Here is a 23699-nt window from a genome sequence, read left to right as displayed (position 1 = left end):
GGACAGGGACAGGGACCCTGCTGGTTTAAGGAAGAAGGGAATTCTCCATTTCCTTTCTGAAACTCTGTTTGCACCAGTAGAGCCAGTCACTCTGGAATCTATGGACCCAGGTAAGAAAAACCATTCCAACTTTAGCTAGAGAGAGAAAAATATTCAGGTTGGGAAAGTTAGTCATTACTCCTGTTTCTCAATGGAAGGATTTGCCTTAGCTCTGCAATACATCTGGTTCCTTTACTCCATTGTTTTTTATACGTATTTGACCAAATTCCTGTTGTATTCTCACCACATCCACCCATCCCCAGTTCTAAACTGCACTGATCTCTTTTTAATAAGTAGTACTACTTATGAAATATTAAAGTATAAATAAGTATTAAGTAAGAGTAGTACTAAGAGGAGTAGTAAGAATACTGGAGGGAAATTTGGTGCACATATTGCCTCTCAATGAACTGTGAATCACACTGTCTTTCTGGATTAAAACAATCCTTTCCTTTATAAGAGAACTGCCAGACCTTAAAGACGAAAGGGTTAAGTTCAGGAGAAATAATTTAAGTTTCTCACTGACGCGCCCACGCCATCCTTTGCCTTAATTTTTTCTTCTTCCTTGTGCAAGCTTTTACTTCATGGCTTTATAAATGTGTGCTTTTAAAATACTGTATGATTGCATCATAAGTGAAGGATGGACGGATTTGTTGATTTTTAACATCGTCCTCCCGCACGTTTATTTGCAAGATGCTTCTCTGATTTCAGTGGAGTTTACACCCGAGGAGGTATGTTTCAGGATTGCAGCTCCGACCTGCTAATCCAGCCCGAGACACTCGCTGTCCTCAAACACAAAAATGGAGGGTCTAAAAATACGATTTATTCCCAAACGGTCTATTCTGGAGTTTTGGACTACGATTCCCAGCATGCCGTCCTCCATGACAGCTTCTGCTGATTGGCCGCTCCGTGTTCTAGTTGGAACTCGGCATGTGGCTGCTGCTGTGCTGGGAGGAAGGCAATATTTTTGCTGGCTTTATATGTATGTATATATGAAAAAAGGTAAGTGAACTCTGCTGCTGCTGCTCTCTTTAGAATGGGATGTTTTCCTTTCTTTTAATTCTTCCCCCCATTTCTTTGTTCCTGATCTAGTTAATGGTGAGCGTTGCCCTGAAGCAGCTGCTTTCAAAAGGCACGTTTTATATTGGTGTGTGTTTAGGGAAATTTAACCAATCCGAAACTGGAAAAGCAAGACTTAGTGATGCACTGAGGATGATCCCAAAGGGATAAAGAAATATATGCAGCCGAGAGCTGTGAAAACACCAGTAGTGATTTTTCCTCCATGAATGTAAATGCTCGCTACAGTATTTCTGTTTCTTCTTGGAGAGGAGCTTTATTAACAAGCAAAAAAAGTGCAGTCTTAATGTGGGAAGAATGTATTTGCATCATCATTTTTTATTAGCAGTTACCCTTGAGAGGACTGGGGTCTTTTAAAGTCATTGCAAAGAGAGAAATGTGAGATGTGTGGTTTGTTTATTTCAGTCCTGTTTTGCATTCCAGTTGAAATGTTGCTTTTTTTTTTCTTTTAAGTTTGTCTAGAATGGTTTAGGAAGTTGCTTTTCTTCTTTCAAAAGCAGATTCTGACATTTTGAAGGACATGAAAAGCTTTGCATCTTTTTAGTTAAAACTACTGGGAAGATCTAAGACTGCAAATTATATATGTAATAATTTCTAAACAGCAAAACTTTAAGCTGTTTTTTAAAATGACAGGAAAATTGTGTGTGGTTTGATTTCACTTTCAACTATCACAACATTGCCAAGGATGGCCTGGAAAATGAAATTGTTTGGACACTGGAGGTGGAGAGCTACCCATAAAATTCTTCTTTTCCATTCATCTGTGTTTTTCAAATTAAACAGGCTAAGGTTCGGGTGGACAGCATCAAACATGGCAGTTGACCTCAGAATCTCCCTGTCTGAGTTAAAGTTTCTTTTCTTTCTTTACACATTTTTTGTGCCTTTAAGGGTGGCACCTTCCAAGCCAGAGTAATGATAAATAATTCAATCAAACAATAACCATCTCTAAGCAGCTAAATAGTATTTTTTTTTCCAGCAAAAATCCTGAGCAGTCAGGTTAGTTACAGAAATTGAGCAACCTCTGAATGAAAAAATGAGACTACATGAGGAAGAGTTGAATTCTCTTTATACGCCAAAGTATAAGTTACACGCAAGCACATGCAGCCAGCCTGTAAGATGGTATTTTGTACAGTATTGCAGATACTTTCTTTGTGGGAGGATGGGGAAAAGGAACAAGGATTATATTGCTGATAGTTGTGTCTACACAGCCATGAGTTTTTACAGGCAAGATTTGTAAGATTTCTTGGGGCTTGATCCTTAAATTTTGTTTTCAGTACAAGCCTCAACTTTGGAATGGGATGAAGATGGGGCATGTCTTAAACACGTCTTTTGCCACTATGTAAAAAGTAAAGTCTCTTTCTAATCAAGGCCTGGTGACTTCACAGAAACATCTGTGTGGTTTTCTTGGCAGTATGGAAGTGGTTTGCCTTGCTTTCTTCCAGAATGTTGTTTTGATTTCCCATTCCAACTTAAAGCCCATTTTCCTGGTAGTCTCCCATCTAAGTGCTAACCGTATTTTCCTGATCTCCTGGTGGTCTCCCATCCAATGGTTACCATGTCCAATCTTGCTTTTTGAAATCAGTCCAAGTCAACTAAGTGCTGCCACTATAGAAATATAAGCAGAGGTGAGTTCTTCAGAAAGTAGGGAAGACTTTCAGGCAATTCTGAGTCCTGACATATTTTTAGCAATCGGTTCCATTCACAAATTCATCATTTTTTCTTTATTCTTGTGTTCATATAGTGACTGAGGAAGGAAAGTTATGAATCAAGAAATTCCTAATTCTGTCCATAAGTTTCCTAACTGCCCATAGACAAACTACTACCCTCAGGCCCCTTTCACATGTGGGGCCAGCTCCTCCCCACTTCCACCCGGACATGAGTTTTCTGTGGAAGTTGGAAAGAAGTCATACCTCATCCCACCTGCCAGTCCCAGGGGATCAGGAAGCCCTGACTGGCAGGCAGGGTGAGCATGACTTTTTCCCTGGCTGCCATCTTAAAGGACAGCTTGGTTCCTCCATCATCCCCAAAATAGCTGGTAAGGTTTTTTAAAACTATTTTTCCTTACTGTGAAAACATACCATGATTAAGGAAACACAAGGTGCTTGCCAGTGGTTGCTTTTAGCATTCCCTCATGGGCCAGTGGAAAGAATCATTTCCCAACTCAAGGGGAGACTCAGAAGAGTTGCTGAATGCTGCCCAACAGCTTTACACAGTGCTTTCAGTTTTGGGAGGGGGGATGCACACAACACCAAGCTACATGGAGGAGGCATCAGCCTTCCCATCCCCAAATATGCAATTTGATGCTTATGTATCCTTGGAGTGATGACTGAAAAATGCATGTAAAGTGCTTTGAATGTTCAAAACCACTACATAAGGGGAAAGTAGTAAGGAAGAATAATATAGAATTTAAGCAAAGACAGTTCTGTGTTTTGTCTTACAGCTTTGTTATGGACTCCAGTAAATTGGTTTTTAAATCGTCTTTTAAAAAATCGAGTGTTACTTGTTTTTAATGTTTTTCTGTACTGCTCAGGACTCTCTTTAAGAGAAAGAATTATTGCTATTATCATTGTATGTTTTCAATTCTAAATCGGCTTTCCCTACGCAGATGCTGGCCAGATATGTTGGACTTCAGTGTCTTTAATCTCTAACTATTCTAAGCTCTTTTAACAAGTGGACTCTTGATTCTGGGTATCTAGTGCCTTTAAAATCAACAGTTTTCAGCACATGCCTATAGTTTTTTTCTTATCTTTCCCTTCATTTCTGATGTTTGGAGTTTAAGTGCACATTTTAATGTAGTCAAATTTTACTCTCTTGCCCCTGCCCCCCACCCTCTGGTACATAAAGAGGTATCAATACCTGGGGAACTTCCAGGTTTGCAAAAACCTATTTCAAAATCAGAGAGAGAAAAACAATGAACACTGGGGAAAAAGGATATGGGGTTTCAGTTCAAAAGCTGCCCTGTGAGGACTGAGAGTGTTACAGGCATGGCTTCTGATCACAGGGGAAAGCTTGCTGGGCATTTTCCATTGCACCAGATCCCGGGAATATTCTATCAGCTGTGATGACAAGATTTTGTAGAAGGAGGGAACTTCCATGCACACAGACTTTGCCATCACAGCAGATGGAAGCTAGACCCTTGACCAGTGATAAGCATTCAGCAACCCTGTCGACTGATGGGCAACCAGCTGTTTTTCTTTCCTACAAGAACTAAAGCCACATTTGGAAAGCCCTCAGGAATGCTTAAGGATCACAGAAAACCAAATGGGAAGCAAAATAGAATGAAGTCTTATGGAACTGGGTGCACATGACGGAAGCTTGGATTAATGTGGCACTTTGCAAATATCTCTTATTCACCTGCACTTAAGATGCAGAAAATTAGTCTAAGGAAAATGAATAATGCTTTCTCCGTTGACTTCTGTATGTACAGACATAGCTGCAGAAGTATGTATTCAGTATCTCCAGTTCACATTGTCCTTCCCATTCCACACACAGGGTATATGGCAACTGTGAAGAGGAGGTGGAGAAAATATAGGTAGTCCTCTCTTATTGACTGACAACTCCACTGCTAAGTGATGCAGTCATAAGGTGAAATGTCATGAGACCGCACTGGACTTATGACATCAGTTCTGTGGTCATTAAGTGAATCACCGCAGGCCATTAAGTGCGATGTCACGTGACCACAAATTGCGACTTCCTGCCGGCTTCCCCGTTGACTTTGTTTATCGGAAGCCAGCTCCGAAGGTCGCAAATGGTGATCATGTGACTGCAGGGTGCTGTAACCATCATAAATGTGTGCCGATTGCCAGGTGCCCGAATCACCACTGTGGGGACACTGTAACAGCCACAAGTTCGAGGACCGGTCATATATCTCCTTTTTCAGTGCTATTGTAACTTTGAATTATTGCTGAATGAGTGGTCGGTAAGCGAGGACTACTTATAATGATCTTAACAAATGGATAAGCTTTTATGGGAACAAACAGAACTTTTAAAGTTTTGGAGTTCTCTCCTCACAAAAACCCTGCTTTTATTAGATTTCTATCCTGCCTTTATTTTTTCTCAACTCATGGTACTGTACATACTTAATGCTCCCACCTCCTATTTTCTCCACAACAACAACCCTGTACAATGGGTTGGGCTGAGAGAGAGTGACTGGCCCAAAGTCACCCAGATGGGTTTCATGCCTAAAGGAAGGCTAGAACTAATGGTCTCCTGGTTTCTAGCCTAGCACCTTAACCACTACACCAGACTGGCTCTCCAGCTTTCTATTTACATGTGTTCAAAGAAGTGGTCTGCATTTGAAGTACGCTAATATTTAAATAAATAGCTATCCCTTTAAATAAATCATATTTATATAAATGAGTATCAGTTGCTCACTTTAAGCTAATTCTTCCCAACTTGGTCCTCTCCAGAAGTTTGGAAGTATATCTAGCTGGTGTGGACAGTGATTCAGCTCTTGAATAAAAGGTGAGATGCAAATCTAACAAATAAATGAATGGTAAAGAATTACGAGCATCACATTCCAAAACTTCTGGTAGATACTAAATTGGAAAATGTAAGCTGAAAAACATCCCCGAAGAAGACAAGTTATTTTCATATTATTGCCAAGAAAACTATGTGGTTGTACCTACATAATTATCAGGATTTGAGCTTGACACAAAGGCATTATTACCTTTTAAATACTTTATATTGTAAATAAGCTATAAATGTTCTCCTGTAATAGTTTAGTGTTTCTTTTCTATCGTCTATTGCAATGTTTCTCAACCTTGGCAACTTGAAGATGTGTGGACTTCAACTCCCAGAGGTCCCCAGAATTCTGGGAGTTGGAGTCCACACATCTTCAAGCCGCCAAGGTTGAGAAACACTGGTCTATTGTGAAAGGAGTAACTATAAAGTCACATTGGCCAGGTCTCCTATTTGCGGCTTGATGTCCAATAATTCTCAGTGCAACCACTTGAACCTGTGTAGAGAAAGGCTAAAGCTCCTTTGGAGCTACATGCGTTCTGGAAATACAGTACTAAATGTGTATCCCAAGAAGTAGTGCTGAAAAGAATTGGTACAAATGCAAACCTTACCAGCTGCCACCATTTCATCTAATTCTTCATGAATGCTCATGCTTCTGAAGGTAACCTAAGTGGGTCAGCTCTCTCCCCTTGACTCACATCTCACTCTTATGCAACCGCATACAGTGAATGGGGAGAGAAAAATTCTTGATGTTATACCAGATGAGGAATGTGTATAGAGCCATAGCAAATAGTCCTTAGGGCATATGAATGTGAATCAGTTTGAAATAACCTGGTCAGTGAGTGTTATCTGTAATCCAGAGACAGTTGTCCTACATCTTCTATCCACAGAATAAAATAATATATTATTTTGCTCTTTTCTTTTAAATCTCTTCAAGCTTGGTAGGTAGAAGGACTAATGAAATTCTTCCATGCATTCATGATGAGAAAATACTCATTTGCTTTTATTGAATCTTCATAATAGCAAACGTTGGAGTTACTGCTAAAGGAAAATCCAATCCAAAGAAAGTGGCTTGGGATACAAAGTGATAAAATTAAACTTCTCCCTTGGGTTGCATAAACACAAGCAAATCCTGGATTTTTGGAGCTGCGTGTGCTGTTCTGAAAGATACAGGAGGAACATTCTTGAAAACTAGAAGAATGCTATCATGGTTTCCTTTCAATTTCTAAGTGTAAGGGTTGCCCCATTTTTTAACTTGCCCTTCCCAGCTCTCTTACTTCATCCAAAAAGTCAGACACGTAGGAAGTGAAATCCTTTCTGTCACTTTTCTGTTTGCTGGGAAGGGCCTGCAAACAACCTCTGAACCATGTTTACCTAAATAGCCAATTGGTGGCTGCCTGTTGTTGAAGAAGAGTAGAGGAATCCAAAAAACTTTGCAAAAGATTTTTGCTTTGGCTTCCAAGAAAACAGTGAACTTACATATGTGTTAATAAGTGTTGTGATTACAAAATACAGGATCACAATTTGGAGAAAGATTTGTAACCTTATCTAAATGTCTGTTTGTTGCTAGAAATTTAGAATTAGTGTATACTTCAACAGGTGTATATCTGGTTTCTGCTTGAAAATCTCCAGTGATGGAGAGAAGTCGCCCACCTTATTTGGAAATTAGTTTCATTTGTTAGACATGCTCTTATCCTTTTCCTAATGACTCTCCTTTAATTTAAACCTATGAAATCTAATCATACTCTATGGCACCACAGAGAACAAGTCTTTTTCCTCATCTGTGTAGCAAGCCTTCAGGTATGTGTTGCATGCTACCATCTTCCCTTCCTTTCCAGATATAGCATTATAAGATGCTACAAGGTGTAGAGCTTGAGGAAGGCAGAAAGAAGCAGAGAGAAAACAAGAAATTCACGCAAAACCATATTATATTGTCAGATAGGCAGTGTGTAGGTCAGGGTGGTGTTAAAAGAACTAATTCTAGAATCTAGAGTGGCCTTCTTCAAAGATCAATCTTCTGATGTTTTCCAGTGGTAACTTCCAAGTTCTCACTGAGAAAAGACTGTCTAAACCATAATATGGCATTTTCTCACTTCAGACTCCTGGTATCATCAAAGCCCTCTAGAATAGCTTCAGCATTGCTTTTTCACAGATGTGAGAAGTATAGTTACCCAGACATGCCACCCAATCCAGGGGCAAAGGTCTACATTTTCTCAGTTTTGGTGAAGCTGTGGCATCTCTAAAGTTACCGACAAGAGGAACAAGGAAGCTTTCTCACTTTTCTGGATCCTTTTCCCTTATTTACCAGGGAAATAACTCTACCTTTGTTTTTCTTGGCAGCACAGAAAAAAAAAATTGGAGCTCTGATCACCATCTCCTTTCTCTTCCTTTCCTGCTGTTCTTCCTGGAGGAAGTCTGGAGAAAGGAACAAGAGAGTCAGTTGTCAAGCAATCCTACTTTTCTGCAGCTTCAAAGGTGCTGGAAGGATTTCTATCCCCTTCCATCCTGTCCTTGGAGACATACTGTTTTGACACTAAAATGGCCGAACAATTGTTGCAACTCAGTGCTATGAAATCAAGCCCATGCCTGCTTCTTCCCCCTTTCAGAACTATGCTCCCCTTGTCCAAATGTGAAGCCTGTGCTCTGTAGGGAGAAAGTATAGACCAGGTTACACCAGATACAGCAACTGAATTTAGGTCAAAACCAGAAAAGATATCATCAATCAGATCAGAGAAAGGTGAGAATACAGTACAAGAAACTCTAGTGAGCCATAGGCTGATCATGTTAATGTTTCAGGTCTGTGCAGTGAATGAGGGACAACGATGCCAGATAAAAGAATTAATATGGAACTGGCTGTTGTTGCAGGATTGACTCCTTCCCTTGTAGTCAAATTATTAAATTAGCAACTTGCTGCATTTGCTTCAAATTAAAGAAAAAGTCATTGGGAAATTGCTTTAATTTTGGCACTGTATGTGTGTAACCCTGCAGCGTCTAAACTTTGACAGTGATGCGCTAAATAATAAGAATAACATTTTTTGTGCAACAGAAGACAATACTTTTACAGAATCAAATAGTAATGTGGGGCTTCAAACTATCCTGACACTGTTGGAAGGAACTCCGTTAGGATTTAAATATCCAATAAGTTTTGGACTCACCTTGCTGACAGCTTCAGCTCCCAGCTGGAGAAAAGAACAAGGGGATCTGCTGTCCCAAACTTAATCTTCACCAAGTAGGAAGAAATGATTAATAAAGTGAAGCTGTAAACAATATGTAGGGGAAGAGGGAATGCCCATGCCATTTGGGAATCTGTAATATTAATGTGGATATATTCCTTGGACATTTTGGAAAGATTGTTAGAAGTGCAGAAAAAAGCCAGAAAAGAACCCATGATTCCAAATTATGTAGAAAGAAAAATAATACTTTAAGGACTCAAATACTTGTAGTAGAATCATGAATTAGTACCAGTGGAAAGCTGGTGTTTCTCCACCAAGAGCTCACTAATAAAAAGACTTTTAAAACAGATGGGAATATTACCAAGGAGGAAGACAGTGAATTATTCAAAACAATAATGGTAATGGTAGGAAAAATAAGGCCCAGCTTAGGTGAGGCTTGTCAGGAATGCTAAAAATGGCTTTCTTTGGTCATGCTCCAGGCAAGAAGATGATTAAGAAGAGGATAGGTCTGTTGTATAGGGAAGGGTAAACAAAAAACAGTGGGATTACTCAAAAGAGTTGTGGTCAACCTGGGGTGACTAGAACACCCACGCCCACACACACACACACACATGTGGACTTGCCACTCAGGGCAGAGAAGTAAATGGCTAGAAAACATCCATCTATTTTAATTGAATAAAAGTCTCTTGAAATTCAGATTATACCCAAAGGCTGGAGGAAATTAATTTAGAGCTACTCTTGCAGTGTTTAAGAAATCAAGAACTATGCATGAGATATCAGAAGATTAAAAATAGGCTGGGCAAAATTCTAGAACAGATTATTAAATAGTGGGGAGTATCTGGAATAGAATGCCCTGAATGAAAATGGGTTTGTCAGGAAAAAGTCATATCAGACCAGCTTTCTGTCTCTTCTACCAAATTAGTGACTCTTACAAAAAAAAAGAGAGAAAGACTTAAACATATCCAAGTGTGAGTTAGATGATACTACCATTGGATGGATCTGCAGAAGGTTGAGCAATAGCTCTCAGCAAGTAAGTGCTCACTAATGGCCTTCAGTCAATCTGGATCAAGAACTGACCAAAATTATTATGAATTACCTACATGAGAATGTAGGGAGATTGATGATACAACGCTAAGTGGGATAGTAAACACCATAGAAGACTGAAGTAAGAATCCAAAGGATCTTAACAGGCTGAACAGTTGGCCTGAAACTAACAAGATAAACGTTAATTGATATAAAGGCTGGCATTAAGATACAAAGAAATCTGATATCTATATGAGACTGTAAAGGCTTGACTTAATAGCAGGGAATGCAAAACAGATCTAAAGCATTTTAGTGGTCTTCAAGTGGAATGTGAGCCAGTTTGATTACGCAGCTACAATTTTTTTAAAAAGCTAATCCAGCTTTAATTTTCATTGATATGAGCATAGTATTCTCATGAAGGGAAATAGTTCTACTTTGTTCTGTGCTTGTTAGGTCATATTTGGAGTCCCCCCCCCCCCCCCGCTTTTATTTTTCCTCTGCTTTTGAATCAATATTGACTCCCGGCGACTGCCTGGACTAGTCCCTGAAGTTTTCTTGGCAAGGATTTTGGGAAGTGGTTTGCCACTGCCTCCTTCCTAGGGCTGAGAGAGAGTGACTGGCCCAAGGTCACCCAGGTTGGCCAGGACTAGAACTCACAGTCTCCCAGTTTCTAGCCTGATGTCTTAACCCCTACACCAAACTGGCTCTCCCCTTGGAGTCCTTACCCGTTTTTTTTTTCAGTAGATACATTTTAAGAAGGATATTGATAAACTGAAACTATTCTAGGAAACGACAACCAAGAAAGCAAGTCTTGTGAGAAACAATAGGACTTGACTGTGATTATCCTAGAGGAGAGAGAGAGTTACGAGAAGACATTATAGGTGTTTTAGTTAACTAAATGGTTGCTATATAGAAGATGTAGGATGATTCTCTGTTGCTCTAGAGGACAAGTCTAGACCAACATTTCAGGAAAGCAGATTTTGGCTAGGAGAAAATTTCCTGATGTTGAATGCTGTTCACCAAGACAACAGATGTTTTCCCTAAATAAGAGGTATTGAAGCAAATCTGGATGGCAATGTGTCAGAGATGCCATAGTTGCATTCTGCATAGAATAGGTGAAGAATATGTAGGAAAACTGAAGGATTTTCTGTATTTAAACAAGCTTCTCTTCTCATGTTAGTTTATTTCTTAATTATATGTGAATATTTGCAGACATAGACTGTTCATATTTTAAACAATTTATGTGACACTTTGAATGAAAATAATATGAAATACATCATATCCTTTTCCATTTGGGGTGGGGGAAGAATGAAAGACTTGGGAGAATGAAAAAAAAGCAGTACTTTTTCCTGAATTTTCCCCATTATGTTCCTCTTTTGAGATTGGAGAAGCAAACAAAGAATTGATTTCACATTATATTGTATTATTGTAGTAGATTGTATTATTGTTGTAAAGTTTTAAATTTATCATATGCCACGTGTGGGATCCAAAAAGGGACATGTGGAAAAGACAGTGGTCCCAATCTACTTCTACTTGGCAATCCCAACCAGAGATGCCACCAAGCCTCACAAAGGATATTGTAGATCTAGAGAAGGTGTAGAAAAGGGTAACAGAAATTATTAAGGGCAACTCATCTATGAGGAAGGCTTACAACATTCTTCTCCAACCAAGTTGCCTTTCAGATAGGTGATTTCAGTTTGACAGTACTACCGTATTGGGAATAATCTCACCTATAAAATGGGAATAACCATATCTCCAATCCCACACAGGGGGTTGACAGTGTATGTTATTGTGATGCTGTTGACTGCTCTGTTCTTCAGCCCCCCCCTCTGGTCACATGACTCAGGGTGTTGCTATTAAGCCAGTGTTGTCCAAACTTGGCCACTTTAAGATGAGTGGACTTCAACTCCCAGAATTCCCCAGGCAGCATGGCTGGCTGGGGAATTCTGGGAGTTGAAGTCCACTCATCTTAAGGTGGCCAAATTTGGACAACACTGTATTAAGCGGTTGGAAAGAATTCCAGAAGCCACGGCTTGTGTGCGTTCCCTACCATGTTGTTCTTAGAGTGATTTCAGAGTTTGGTGTTTGTGCCCCACACTTCATTCATCTGCACAGTAGCATTGTCAAGCCTCTTGCCAGGGGGAGCCCATCCAGTTGCCTAGGGCACCAAGTTAAGAAGGGGGCCAAATGTTGAGAAAGATGGTTCTTTTTTTTAAAAAAAATATTTTTTGTGGAATGGGGGTGCTGATTTCATGGCATGTCTAGAGTGCCAGTTGCTTTCAGCTGGTCTCAGCCACCACTGCATACTGGCATTTCATAAATGGAGAATGGGTGAAAGAGAAGAACTTGCAGAAACCTGTCCACTGTCTTTCTGGGAAAAATACCCTTGCTGAAATGTATTAATATGCAACCTGTTAGAAGCTGTTTGTTGATTATTAAAAGACCTTTTCTTTAAACACCGTTGAAGTTGCTTTGAGAGCTGTGCAGTGTGACGATCTACGTATCTGCTCTTTTTCTCTGTTTTAAAACAGTTTAATAGGAAAAGCAAGGTTTGATACATTCTACAACATTCACTACAATGCTAGTAAATTCATGGAGCTTTTTTCCTTATTGATTTAGTTCCTGACACAAAAGATATCGCCGACATCCCCATGCTGTCCATTGACATGGAAAACAAAGAAAATGGATCTCTGGACAAAGAAAAGTAAGTGGTCCTCTTATACATTGTATATTATTTACAGAGCTAAAGTCTACTTCTTCTGGGTACTAAAAATGGTATAAATAATTTTATCTTTAAATATTGTTAAAAAGTTCTTTTGCTAACTAACTTCACAATATAGTCCGTACAAGAGGAGTTTGTTCTGACCTTGAAATCTTTGTTGGATTGGGAAGGTTATGTCTGAAGCATAATTATCTCTGATTCAAAGTATTTTATAACAACACTTTCTGGGCTCACTTGTAACCCTAACCTTTTGACACATACTTGAGTATATGTTCTGAGGCAGGGTTTCTCAACCTTGAAGATGGGTGGACTTCAACTCCCAGAATTCTCCAGCCAGCATGCTGGCTGGGGAATTCTGGGAGTTGAAGTCCACACATCTTCAAGTTGCCAAGGTTGAGAAACACTGTTCTAAAGGTTTAAAGAGCCTGTTTACTAAGGGTTGTCATAAGGGTATGGGCACTTATAAAACAAAAAGGTTGGTGGAATAGGCTCTGCTGACTACCAACCACTTAAGAACATACAGAGCTTGCTATGAGCCCACCAGGTTCCCTCCAGGTGACTAATAAGAGAATACAAAGAATGATGTCAGTCAGGCCCCTCCCTCTGAGCAGCTGCCAGTCCTCCTCCCACCACCATCCCACACAAAAGGGAGGTAAAAGAAAGTGCTAGTGCCCTGCCCCAATCTGTATTTTTAATTCATGTTGTATGCATTTGTTTCTTTCTTTGCAAACACAGTCAAACAAAACCTACTGGTGGTGGTAAGGGGGAAATGTCTGATTCCAAAGCTGGCATTCCTCCTGCTGCTAAAAGCCTTTTGAAAACTGTGAGGATGAAATGAGAGCATCTTGGCAATTTTGCCACCAATCACTCTCTTGAATAGTTATAACATGGCTACATATTGCTGCAGTGGCAGAAGAAGAGGCCTTTCCCTATTTGTAGCTAAGTATCTTTTTTTTCTGTCATATCCCCATAACAGAGGAACTATCATGATGTGAAAGTGGTCATTTTCCTCTTAAGCCGAAGAGCATCCGGTGACAGTCTCAAAGTGTGTTAAACTTTGTTATGGATTCTCATTCATTAAGTTATAGGTGAAATCAGGTGACTGCTGGTGGATGGGATCAAAGTGGTGCCAGTTTCCCCTTTCAGACTTACATGGGTGCACCCCTCTCCTCAGTGGGTCCTGATCTGGCTCACTGGCCACCATTGCACTGTGGTCTCTCCAAAGCACCAAATATAGCAGCGCTGTCCCAGTGATCTGTCAAAATTGTTGAGTAACGCAAGGCTGCTTTATCAGCAGCCCAGGAAGTACATACCTGTTTAACAGAAGGCAGAAATGGTGAAACAGTGGAATGATAGGATCAACCCCACTTTCACCTTCCATTGCCTGCAGAACAGAGTGCAGAGAAAGCTAGAAACCAGCATTTGTTGTCTATGTAAAGAAAGGAAGGGGGAAAGAAGTCCTAAGAAAAGGTAACTCAGTTTGAAGTCATAAAGGAGCAATTAAAAAAAAAAAAGTTATTTCAATGAAATCATGACAGAAGTCGAGGTTTAGAAAGAGGAGCATAGGAAGTCACCTAGAGATGACAACCAGATGCATCCCGTCCTTGTTGCAGTCCCATGCTTTGCAGATGTGTTTTTCCCTGCTCATGAGATGCATAAAATAAAGGATGACAAAGTTGGGTGACTCATCCAAGCATTTTGCTTATCGTGTGCTGCACGCATAAAATCAACACCCCACTAATTGGCAGTGAATCAAAACAGATGCAATAGAGGCAGGACAGAAATTGGCAATTGGGGCAGTGCGTGTCATGCCAGTATAGGTTTCTCCTAATTCAAGGGTGGCAGAGAGCACTTACTCCTGGATTAGAGTAAGGAAAGGCCCATTGTTTGTAACAGGTCCCAAAAACAGAATGTTGAAACTCTGGGTTGGGTTGGGAAAAGAGACAGAGTAATGGTCACCCTGAGACCAAAAGGCAAGGGCAAGAATTCTTACCAATTGGAAGAACCATCCACAAGCCCAGCAGTGTTGCAAGAAAGCATCAGCTTTGCTCTAGTGCCAGATAAACTACAATATAGACCCACTACAAAAACCACTATCTCAGTTGTCAAAACCAGCTATTGTGCAAATGCCAGGTTCCCAACATCTCACGCAGAGATGTCCTCAGAATAAAAGCAAAGTCAAAACAATCAACAACAAACAATAACTAATAGAGAGTGTAAGTTTAAAAGCTGACTCTTAGATTAAAATCAGTTTCATCTAATATGTATTAAAACAACTATAAAAAAGACAGAAGAATTGGATCTAATAAACCTGACATCACAGTCCTTTCCTCTTTGTTTGCCTTACAGGAGCTTGAGATGATGATCTTGAGTATGCCCAAGTGGGATAAGATAATCCTTAAATCCCCTAATTCCAGGTTGTTTAGGATTTACAAAGTTAGCAGCAGTACTTGAAACTGGATCTGGAAATGGATCAGCAATATACCATGGGATGCTGTTTAACTTGTGATAGGATTCTACTTGATGTTTCCAGAACATTGTCAAAGATAGTACCATGTAATCTGATACGGAGCTGCATCTAGCACATCTAGTAAGCCCTTTTTACTCTCTAGCAGTGATACAGGATCAAATATGAGCTTGAATCTTCATGAGAAGTGCAGAATTACATTGAACTATCTGAGTTGCCATTGACCATAAGGCCAATTTTCTACCAACTATAATTTTTGGTCTTGGTTGAATGGAGGCCAGTTTATTGGTCCTTGTCCAGAACCTAGGTTCTTTTTTTTTTAAGTATTTCTGAAGTAGTATATATATGAGAAGTAGACATGGGTGTCCTCAGTGCATTGATGCTGCATAACTCCAAATATCTGTGTGACCTTAGCAGACGGTTTCATGTCCATGTTTAAACAGAAGGAGATGAAATCCTACCAAACTCCATGGCATTATGTTATGGGCCTGGAAAATATTCCACTCCAAGAATTTGGAATTAACCTTCCAGATAGTAGGAGGAGCACCTAACTAAGGTGTATGGCAAACATGGCCAGCCTGTGAAGGAGAACATGAAGCTTAATGATACTGAAAGTCACTGAAATCTAGAAGAATGAACAAACTTGCTCACCCTCTCTCAATGTCCACTATTAAGTTTGCTGTATTAGTAGAAGTATCAGTAAAAGCCATATTTTTGTGGCTTATGCTTTGTATCCCTAATCATGGGGCACTTCCATTCTATCATGTCTGCTCTTCAGTTCCTCAGAACACTTTGAATATGATTTATGTTTGGTTGTATTGTGCTTAGATGGCTGTTATTCTCCCCCAATCTTGTTTTTTATTTATTTTTATTATGTTTATTGTTTTAGGTGTTTTAATGATTGTGATAGTGTTTTAATTGTTGTATACCGCCCAGAGTCACGTTCAGTGAGATAGCAGTCATATAAATTTGCTAAATAAATAAATAAATTTCCACATACCTTAAAATAACGAGGAGTGAAAATAACTTAATGATTGTCCCTTCCCAGTCTGTCACGTTTTAGAGTACTATAACAAAACCCCCTCCAACCTCTGTCCCATGCAAAAAGAAAATTTTTAAAATGCGTGCACCTCCCACCCTCCGTATTTTTTTTTTCATACCATGTGCATAATATCCAGTTACACAGAGAAAAATCCAAGCCATGCCTGAGAGGGGGAATCTAAACTATGAAGCCAAGCCATCTTTCCTCTTGAAAGACCTGGCAGGGTCAGATATTGGCAGGCAGGGCAAACAACATAAATTCAGCTCTTCAACTTTTTCAGTTTTCCCCAATATATGATTTATGAAGTGAGGAAACCTCTGGCATGTGAAAACTGAATTAAGAGTTCATGGTCTCCTTTAGGTGTATTTTGAACTGCCTGCCAGTAGGTGTCACTGTAGCAACAAAGTCACACAAGATGGAAAGTGAGTCTGTGTACAGCTGTATGATTCTTGAATATATCCTGGAATTGCATCATGTAAGCCTTGTAAATACTTTTTCAGGTTACCTCCCATGTATATTCACAACATTGTAGAATTAAGAATAGCTTCTTCTACAGGGATACCATGCAGGTTCATCTGAGATTTTATTTTACTAACTAATTTGGAGGCCATTAACATCACTGCACTGTTGTTCAAAGACAGAGTCTATTTAGTCCCTTACACTTATAGTTAAAGGTCTCTATTTTTCTCATTTTATATAGCATATATTATTTGCTGTGTTTTTTCTTCCATTCTTTCCATTCTAATTTTAGCATATATTTTTCTTAGCTGACTGCAGGAGGAGGAACCTTACCTGGAATTGTGTTTTAATGCCATTGTATTGGAAATTCACAGTCAAATATTTTTTGTTAGAAATAAACATTTTTGCCCTGTCCTCCTAATAGGTTGTCCTCACTGAATGACTACACCATTAGAAGTTACAACAGCACTGAATGAGGGGTCCTTGTAGTTGCGGCTATCACAGTGTCCCTGTGGTCACATGATCGCAATCTGGGCATTCGGCAACAGGCTCGCAATTATGACGTCAGAGCATCCCATGGTCACGATTGCCATTTACGATCACTGCCAGCTTCCCACAAGCAAAGTCAATGGGGAAGCCAGTAGGAGGTTGCAAATGGCAATCATGTGACTGCTGGACACTGCGACTATGTGGCAATAAATATCCTATGTATCTATGAATCTTTCTGTAGCTGTTAAATACCTAGTCAGGAGCATTTTTGTTGTTAGTTTTCTTGCAAGTTTAGTGTTTTCTAGGTCTGCCTTCATCTGTCACATGATGACAATAAATGCCGTAGAAACTATTGGATTTAAGCCCAACAAAGTCAGGTGTGGTTGAATAGCTAAAAGTTATGTGCTGTGACCACATAAACATGATTATATGAACCAGTTTACTATTGACAATACACTGAGTTTTACTCACACTGTTTGTCTGGTTTCTAGTAATTATAGTTCTGGCAAATATAATGGTAGACTTGTATGTGGTTTAACGTGTTTCTGGGGGAAACATAGTGAATCCATGAGTCCCACAATGGTTATAAACCTATTCAATAGAAAGTAATCAGGCCCCAAAGAGAAATCAGTTATTTCTATTTCAAGTGCGTATTGTGAAGGTTGGATGCTGTCTCTCAGTGTCTTTAATAAGATATCTGCCATGGGAATTGCATCTCTTCCTAATGGCATAGTGGGGGGTTTTTCCCCCAAGCAGTTCTAAGCAAACAGTTTCAGTTCTTCTTCTCCCTTTGTTATTTGCCCTCACACAAATGCCTCCACTACTAAATAGAGCAGGAGTTGAATAATGTGTCCGAAAATTTCTGATACTGGGGACAAATCCATGGGTTCACAATCCTTTAACTGTGTATCTTGGCACTTAGTAGATCTCAGGGATTATGTATGGTGGTGGTGATGGATTTTAAGTAGACCTGCAAGACTCCATACCTGCTCTTCTTTAAAGGGTCAAGTGCCAAAGAGTGTAATTCTGACAGTGGATTTGCATATTTTGGAGTCTGTATTCAGTCCAAAATAGAAAAGTGAAAGCTGCTAATTTGAATATTTTTAAAAATCAAAATAATTTCAAAGACCCCCATTAAAAATGAGTGATTTGGTCAGATTCAGATCTGGTATACATTTTTTCATATGTAAATGCCATTGAACTAAATTAGACATACATTTAATTAGAAATTGATTTTCTAGTATTATTCTCAGGGAAAAAACTTTGGGTACTCCTCGCATATAGGTTGGTAAAATCTCTCAAATCATATTTCTAATGGATTTCTAAGAGGTTTGGATAACGTCCAGTATGTTAAAGACTGTACAAGTTCTTTTTATAAATTTAGTCTATTCCCATGCAGTTTCATACTTCTAAAGCAGCCTACTGTAACCGGGTGTCCTCTGGATGTGTAGGTTTTCAACTCCCATTATTACCAACCTTTGGGTTCTGCTGACTTCGAAGTGGCAAATGCTGCATTGGGTGAGGTTGAGCAGCCCAGCCTTACTCAAAACAGAAGTATATTACAGGTAGTTCTCGCTTAACGACCATTCGTTCAGCAACTGAAATTACAACAGTGCTGAAAAAATGGACATGACCCATGCCTGAAGTTATGGCCATTGCAGCGCCTCCACAGTCACATGATCAAAATTTGGGCACTTGGTAGCCCGCCCACACTTACGTCCACAAGGGCACTGCAACTCCCCCCACCCACCTATCTACCCCCCAATTGATGCCCTTTTGGCCACCCTGAGTGCACAGTGGCACTCAGTGGTGGTAGCACGAGGGCTGGGGCTGAAGTAGAGGCCTGAGAGCTTCAGCAGTCTCACCCAGCTGCCACCGCCACCAGGCCTTTACTACCAAGCCCCACACCGTGGCCAGCCACCCCAGCACCATTGCACAAAGCCCCAGTTGCCCCTGCTGCCCTGCGCTCCACAGGCTCTGCCACACCCAGCTGACCTTCGCTGTTTTCCTCCCACTGCTGACAAGGTGTACCCGGCCTGACCCTACTGCGTGTAAGGCAGCTTCTGGCTGTGCCAGGCCTTTTCCCGAGGCTGCTCGTGCCATTCTCCAAGCTGTTCACGCCATTCCTTCTGCAAATCACACACCCCATTCCTTCTCCAAATAGTGCACCCGTTCTCACAAGACCTGGGGAAGATCAGAAGGTTTCCAAAGGTTCACAAGAATGGGGCACACAATTTGGAGAAGGAGTGGCATGAGCGGCTCTACTTTGGCCCCAGGCCCAACACTGCTGCCAATAAGTGCCACTGTGCAAGGTGGCCAAAAGGGCATAGATGGGGGGGGAGATAGGTGGGTTGGGGGAGTTGCAGCACCCCTGCAGTCATAAGTGCTGCTGGGCCAGGCTGGGGTGGCTGAGGCTTTGTGTCACACTGCAGCACCCCCCCAACTCACACGCAGCCTGTGCCAGGCCTCCCGGGGCCTCCCCCATCCCGTGCAGCACCCCCACACTCTTTACCTGGGACCCCCTCCATTTAACGACCCACAATTCTTGGTTAACAACGGCAACCAGGAGCGCCGGGATTGCAGTTGCTAAGTGATGCGGTCACATGACATCTCGCTTTACGACCACATTGCTTACGGATGGAAATTCCGGTCCCAATTGTGGTCGTTAAGCAAGGACTACCTGTATATTTTCATAGCATTACAAGGGTGGCTCTCTTTAAACATCACAAAGATGAGCAATCACTTATGAAGTCAGAGATAAGCAATAGCTGACTCAACATGATTGTATTAATAGTGATAATACTCTTGTGCTGCTCCAAATTACATTAAACATAGCATACATGAGCAGCCCATCTAAACTTTATTCTCCTTTCCTTCGTCTCAGTTAAGGCAAGGAAAACTGATACCTTTCATATATTTTGGACAACCTCCACAATCTTCAACTATGGGACAAGTTGACTGAGGCTTATTGGAGGTAGACTTCAAAAATAGCTATCACTTGTGAATCTCTGATCTAGATACATTATTCTGCAGCTAGCATGGTAAATAACTAGTCCTATTTAGCAAATGTAACTATCTTTAGATTAAATTGGCAGAGCTTCTGCAAACTAAAAAAAGAAAATTAAAAGTCTTTAAGCGCAGGCAGCAAGCAGTGGACTATCACTTGTCTCTTTGCCATAACTTGCTTTCTGAATGCAGAGAAAGATTAAGATGTAGTAAATTCAGTGTTATGTTCTGTCGCCAATATTCTGCTGTCCAGCAGCCACATTTTGAGGGATACATACCTGGAAATGCTGCCACATGCCTTTTTAATAAATGTATAAATAAGAATTGAAGTGATATTTAATAGGCTCAAGTAACTTGCACTTTTCAGACTAATACATTAATTGATATATAATAGCCTTAGGTTTTTTTGTTAATTCTTAAAAAATACTTATGTAGCTTTTTAGTTTTATGTAAGAAAAAACTATTCAGTGTGTCCTACGTTGATAGTACATGTGAATAGAAATGCACTGCAGAAAATGGTGTTTAAAGATACATTTGAATTGTTGAATGGCCTTTTAAAACAAGCCAGTTGATATGAAAGCAAGCCAGAACAAAACTGTGCTTTGAAAAATATTCTACACTTAAAAAGCATATAGCTTTGTCTATCTCCTTGGTGTGGATTGTCTTCAAAGTTTAGTTTGTTGAAGGACGAGGTTCTAGCCCATTTAAAAATAACTCATTTCTGAGATACCTCTCATACAAACATGCTTACCCACATATACAGTGCAGTTTCCTCCTCCTTTTGCTATTTGCCATTTCCCTGCTGTTGTGTGCAGCAAAACAGATATAGGGATAGTAGAATACATAATTGCAGAAGTCAAGGGCAGAGAGTAAGAAATCTTACACGTCACATTGCTGGCAATTCTGAAAACCATTCCTTTTTTAAAAAAATAATTATAATTGCAGTAGTAAAAACCAATACAAGCTAAAAGAAAAAGGAATAGAAAGAAAGAGTGAAAAGTGCAAAGAAAAATGTAGATGAAAGAAAGAAAAAGAAAGAAAATATAGTAAAGAAAAAGAAAAGAAATATATAAAGAAATGACTTCCACTTTCATCACAACAGATATAAACAATTCTAGTAGCTTTTTACTTCGTCTTAATTTACAACCAATGATCTCTTCATCCCATGTCCCATCTCTTATCTATAAACAAATCCAAAAACATCGTCATTTCAGTCCTGGTGTCAGCAAAAGTCTATTAAAAGTTTTCAGAAATAACATAATCTATCTTAACCTTGATCAAATGAACCAACTTTATATTCCTTCCTTTTACTTCTAACAATCTTAATTTTTAGTCCATTCAAGTAATGTTGTAGAACTTGATTTCTGTTAATTTCTTTTTTACCCTTCTCACAAGATTCATCCAAGCATTTGTAAATCCAATGTAAAAGAATTATCCAGGTCACTCTCTTGGTTTATTATTTGTAATTCCCCTTTGATTTTTAAAGCATCAACCGATTTCTTTTGTATGTCCAATGAAACACTTTTTTCCTTGTCATTCTTGTAGCCTGTCATTTATAGATCCACTTTCAGTATCAACTCTGTCTCTGTCTTGTCAGATAAAACTTATTTGTCTTCTGCCATTTCTTCCAAAACATCTTTTGGGCGCAGTCTATGATAGAAGCAAACATCGCTATTGACATTGTTGATAGTAACTTCTGATTCCATTTTTCAGAAGTATCCTTCAGTATTTCTAATGTTATAATATTTTGCGTCATTCTATAGCTGTTAATCAGGTTTATGTATTCTCCATTAATTAGCATCTTTAGTTCCCTCTAGTGTCCAATTTTTGAAATTGTTTATCTCTTTTACCTTCAAAGCAATTTGACTTTCCCATGGGAAGGATTCTTATAATTCATTCCAAAATTTTATTTCAAATTAATCTGTTTGTAACTTTCTAAAATTGATGTCTTAATTAGCTCTTTGCTATCTATTTCAAACTTTTTAAGTTCTTAAGCTTGTTAAATTTCTGAATGTGTTTAGAAAAGGAATTATGTGAATTTAGTGTCCTTTTAAAGCACCAACCGCAGTTTGAGCAAGAAGTCTACTCCCTTGTGTCCCAGTGCTGAAAACTTGCAGTCTCCTCGCAAGGAGCAACTGTCTGGAGCACTTGTGGATGATCTCCTGTCCTTTCTTTGTCCAGAGATGTTCAAAGAGTCAGTCTGCTCACCAGCTGTTCATTCGTTGCCATGGTCATCCTCTTCACTTTTCGTGGAGCCATTTTCAGTCAGCCATTTTTTCCTCCAGAAGTCTACAGAAGGTCTGGAAGTCTACAGAAGCACAATTCTGGAAACTATTTCCAAAAAAACCCCAACAGAGGTTAGATAATACAGGTAGATCTCACTTAATGACTACCCTGTTTAGTGACCATTTGAAGTTACAACAGCACTGAAAAAGTAACTTTACTGTACAACCAGTCCTTGCATTTAGGGCTGTCACAGCATCCAGTGGTCACATGGTTGCCATTTGCTTGCTTCATAACCAGCTTCCAACAAGCAGAGTCAATGGAGAAGCTGGCAGTAAAATTGCAAGTTGCAGTCACATGATGTCTCACTTAACAACTGAATGGGAAGTGACATCATAAGTCTGTCATGGTCATGTGATATTTCGCTTAGCGACTCTGTTGCTCTGAACTCAGCTGGAATATACATGGTTGTCTATCACACAGAAAGCCTGTCTGCATATCCATCCCTGCTCTTAATCATATCGACATTGGAGGAAATATCCTGGGGCTTAAAGTGGGAAATGAGGTGTAGATGCATCCTCAGTGTCTCTTCTGGAGGCAGGAATGGCATGGCTAGTCCTGCCCAGCTTAATGCTAAACTTTATTCAGAACTCTCAGTTTATTAACTTGCTTAGTCCTGCATAAAACTGCATTATTGGGGAAAAGTAATAATAAGAGGGCTCTCCTGCATTTACAGTAAAGATAGTATGTGTGCCTACTGCCATAGGCCCTTTATTAGTCCATCCTTTTTAGACAATATGCAAATATTAACTGGGTGGGGTTATTAGATAATGTCGATAATTAATTTGCTAAGGAAGTGGTATGGCATAGTGAGAGGGACAGCAGACTTGGACTAGGGAGATCAGGATTCAAATCTTAACTCAAACAAGAAGGTCACTAGGTGACTTTGGGACAGTTATGGGAGACGAGCACCCAGAACATTTGGCATTTAGTGTTGCTTAATGGAAAAACAAAGTTTATTTTCACTCAGTTCAGGGCAGGGAGCTCCTAACACGAGCCCAGCTCTAAAATACAATTGTTCACTGCATGCCTGCAGGATTAAAGCTATATGTGTCTGACAGTTTAAGTGATAGGCTTAGAATAGCCTGAGTCAGGCTCAAAAGCCCATTCAGCTAATATTTCTGCCAGGAGACCTTATGCCATCTCTCTGCCCATCCTGCATCATAGTTCATTGTGCCCGGAAGACATCTCAAGAAGCAATATCTTCACAAGGTAGTCTTTTGGATGGTCTTACAAGGTAGCTTCAGACCAATGGTGAAACCAGGTCACATGATATAGATGTGTTACCCTCCACCTGTGCTAACTGGGGATGATAAGGGATTTAGTCCAACAGATACCGAAATGCCAATGGCTGTTTAGGCTTACAAGGAGGCAGGATTTAGAGTTGATGGCTTGAAGGCAGAATCTTTAAAAGATGGCTGTATCAACAAGCAAGCTAGCCTTCCTACCTTGATGGTTTTCTTT

General features: G+C 39.9%; 1 protein-coding gene across 1 annotated transcript in view; it reads left to right on the top strand.

Annotated features, from left to right (window-relative positions):
• Positions 1–977: 977 nt before the first annotated feature.
• SAMD13 (sterile alpha motif domain containing 13) overlaps positions 978–23699 on the top strand; it is a 39241-nt gene continuing 16519 nt past the window's right edge. The window contains exons 1-2 of the mRNA XM_007421378.4: positions 978–1038; positions 12387–12471. Coding sequence (XP_007421440.2) covers positions 1017–1038; positions 12387–12471 — 107 coding nt within the window. The 5' untranslated portion in view covers positions 978–1016. The remainder of the gene's footprint in view (positions 1039–12386; positions 12472–23699) is intronic.

The sequence above is a fragment of the Python bivittatus genome, unplaced genomic scaffold, assembly GCF_059951505.1.
Source record: "Python bivittatus isolate LINGU-HERP-01145 unplaced genomic scaffold, Pbiv_v1 ctg000700_np1212, whole genome shotgun sequence".
NCBI lineage: Eukaryota > Metazoa > Chordata > Lepidosauria > Squamata > Pythonidae > Python > Python bivittatus.
Note: the sequence above shows the minus strand (reverse complement) of the source record. Positions and strands in the feature narration are given on the sequence as shown.